Below are 2,135 nucleotides of genomic sequence, written 5' to 3' on the forward strand. Positions count from 1 at the left end.
TATAAGGACTGTGTGCGTGTACTGTGTGTGTAGTGTATACAGAAGCTGTAGCCCGGGTTGCGTTTTCCCGCAGCAGAAAGTAAACTTGATTGTTTTTTCTCAAATTAAATATTAAATTAATATAAAATTTATTTTATTTTTTATATAAAGTGCCTATACACCCCGAGGATGCCGGTGCAGCAGGCTGAGTGAGATGGGCGGCCTGCAGTGGTGCGGTGTAGATACACCTGAACGGTGTGTGGGTGTATAGGGATATAAATGATAGAAAATTAGAAAATAAATTTAATATTTGCGGTTAAAATAAATAAAAATTAAAAATAAAATAAAATAAAATAAAAAATTAATATAAATATTCATGTCGATACACCGCAACAAACAAAAACAAGAAAGAGAGAGCGGAAGAAGAACCTTCACGCAGCTCAAGCCCCGTATGCACCGCCTCTGTTTCTTTTTTTTTTGTTTTTCTTTGTTCATAAAGAATGAAAACAAATAAATAAATAAATAAATAAATAAAAAATAAATTTAAATAACAAAGAGAGGCCGCAAAGAGGGGTGTGCGGCATCTCCCTCTCTCGGTGCTGTGTATTCTCCGGTGTATGTACAGCTCATCTGCTGCATATATTTTCACCATAAAAAGCACTTTGTGACATTATTTTGAATTTATTAAAAAATAAAATATATTATTTTTCTCTCTTTTTCTCTTTTTTCTTCTGCTTCTTCTCTCTCAGCACCAGTCGCAGCCTGGGGGAGGGGCACCACCGCTGGTCTGTGTGTGTGGCCGTTCCTGTGCGTGGCTCTCTCTCTCTCTCTCTCCATATATATATATTATATATATATATTATATATAATATATATAATATATATTATATATATATATTATATATATTTTATATATATAAATACAGTAGTCTGCAGATGCTGCTTGCATTCGTCAATATATCTAGTTATTATATTTTCTCAATTTAGGGTGTATATGCAGCTTTGCTTCCTCGCTGAGCTGTAGATACACCGCAATGTTTCGTGTGCGTGCCCTTCGTTGTCTTGGTGGTGTTGTAGCTGCTTCTTTGGGTTCATCAGGTATCCCAGCAGCATGCAAGGAGCGAGAAGTGAGCCCCCAACTGCAGCAGCAGCAACAGCAGCAGCAGCAGCAGCAGCAGCTGCACCAGCAGCAGCAGCAGCAGTGGCGTGTTGTTGCTGATAGATGGCTGCAACAACCCCCACCCAGCATCACCCCTCTTACTGCTGCTCGCTGGCGGCTGCGTAATCTCTTAACCTCTCTACAACTGCGTCTCCGCCTGCTAGACCTCCCCTCTTCAGCAGCAGGCCCCTCCCAGCACCACCACCACCACCAGCAGCAGCAGCAGCAGGAGCAGCAGCAGCAGGAGCAGAAACCAAACAGACGTATGCGTGTGGTTGTAGCTGGTGGTGGCTGGGCTTCTTGTGCATTTATATTATCTTTAGACCCTCGTCAATACGAAGTTATATGGATATCCCCCGAAGATACTTTCTCTTACACTCCGCTGCTCCCGTGTGTATGCGGCGGCTCTCTACCTGCTGCTGCATGCACCACAAACCTCAGACAGTTTCTCTCTCTCGGCGGCCAGCCCCAAGCCAAAGGAGTTTTCTACAGAGCTATAGTAGATGCAGTTGACCTCACACAAAAAACTGTGCGTTGTCTGCCTGTTGGGGGCCCCCCAGGGGGCCCCCAACAGGGGGGGGGCCCCCAGGGGGGGGGCCCCCAGCAGGGGGCGGGGGGGCCCCAGGGGGGCCCCCCGGGGGGGGCCCCCTGGGTAGAGAAGTTTGATTACTTAGTGCTTGGTGTGGGGTCTGAGGTTAATAGTTTTAATGTGAAGGGTGTTGAGGAGCATGCACTGTATCTGAAGACAGCAGCAGATGCCGAGAAGATAAAGCAGCGTATAAGGAGTTGTTTAGAAGCAGCAGCAGCAGCAGCAGCAGCAGCAGCAGCAGCAGGAGGTAGTGATACTGCTGCTGCTGCTGCTGCTGCTGAGAAGCAGAAAGAGCTTCTTACTTTTGTTGTTGTGGGGGCGGGGCCCTCAGGGGTTGAAGCAGCAGCAGAGATAAGAGACTATCTACAAACAACAGGAGCTCAGCTGTATCCGCAGCTGCAGCAGCAG

The 2,135-nt window shown here is 46.1% G+C and overlaps 1 protein-coding gene across 1 annotated transcript in view; it reads left to right on the forward strand.

Moving 5' to 3' along the window:
* Window positions 1-1,013: 1,013 nt before the first annotated feature.
* EMH_0072920 (mitochondrial alternative NADH dehydrogenase 1, putative) overlaps window positions 1,014-2,135 on the forward strand; it is a gene marked incomplete at both ends in the record, with an annotated part of 1,672 nt that continues 550 nt past the window's right edge. The window contains one exon of the mRNA XM_013499268.1: window positions 1,014-2,133. Coding sequence (XP_013354722.1) covers window positions 1,014-2,133 — 1,120 coding nt within the window. The remainder of the gene's footprint in view (window positions 2,134-2,135) is intronic.

Source organism: Eimeria mitis, genomic scaffold (assembly GCF_000499745.2).
Source record: "Eimeria mitis Houghton genomic scaffold, Emh_scaff4154, whole genome shotgun sequence".
Classification (NCBI taxonomy): Eukaryota; Apicomplexa; class Conoidasida; order Eucoccidiorida; family Eimeriidae; genus Eimeria; species Eimeria mitis.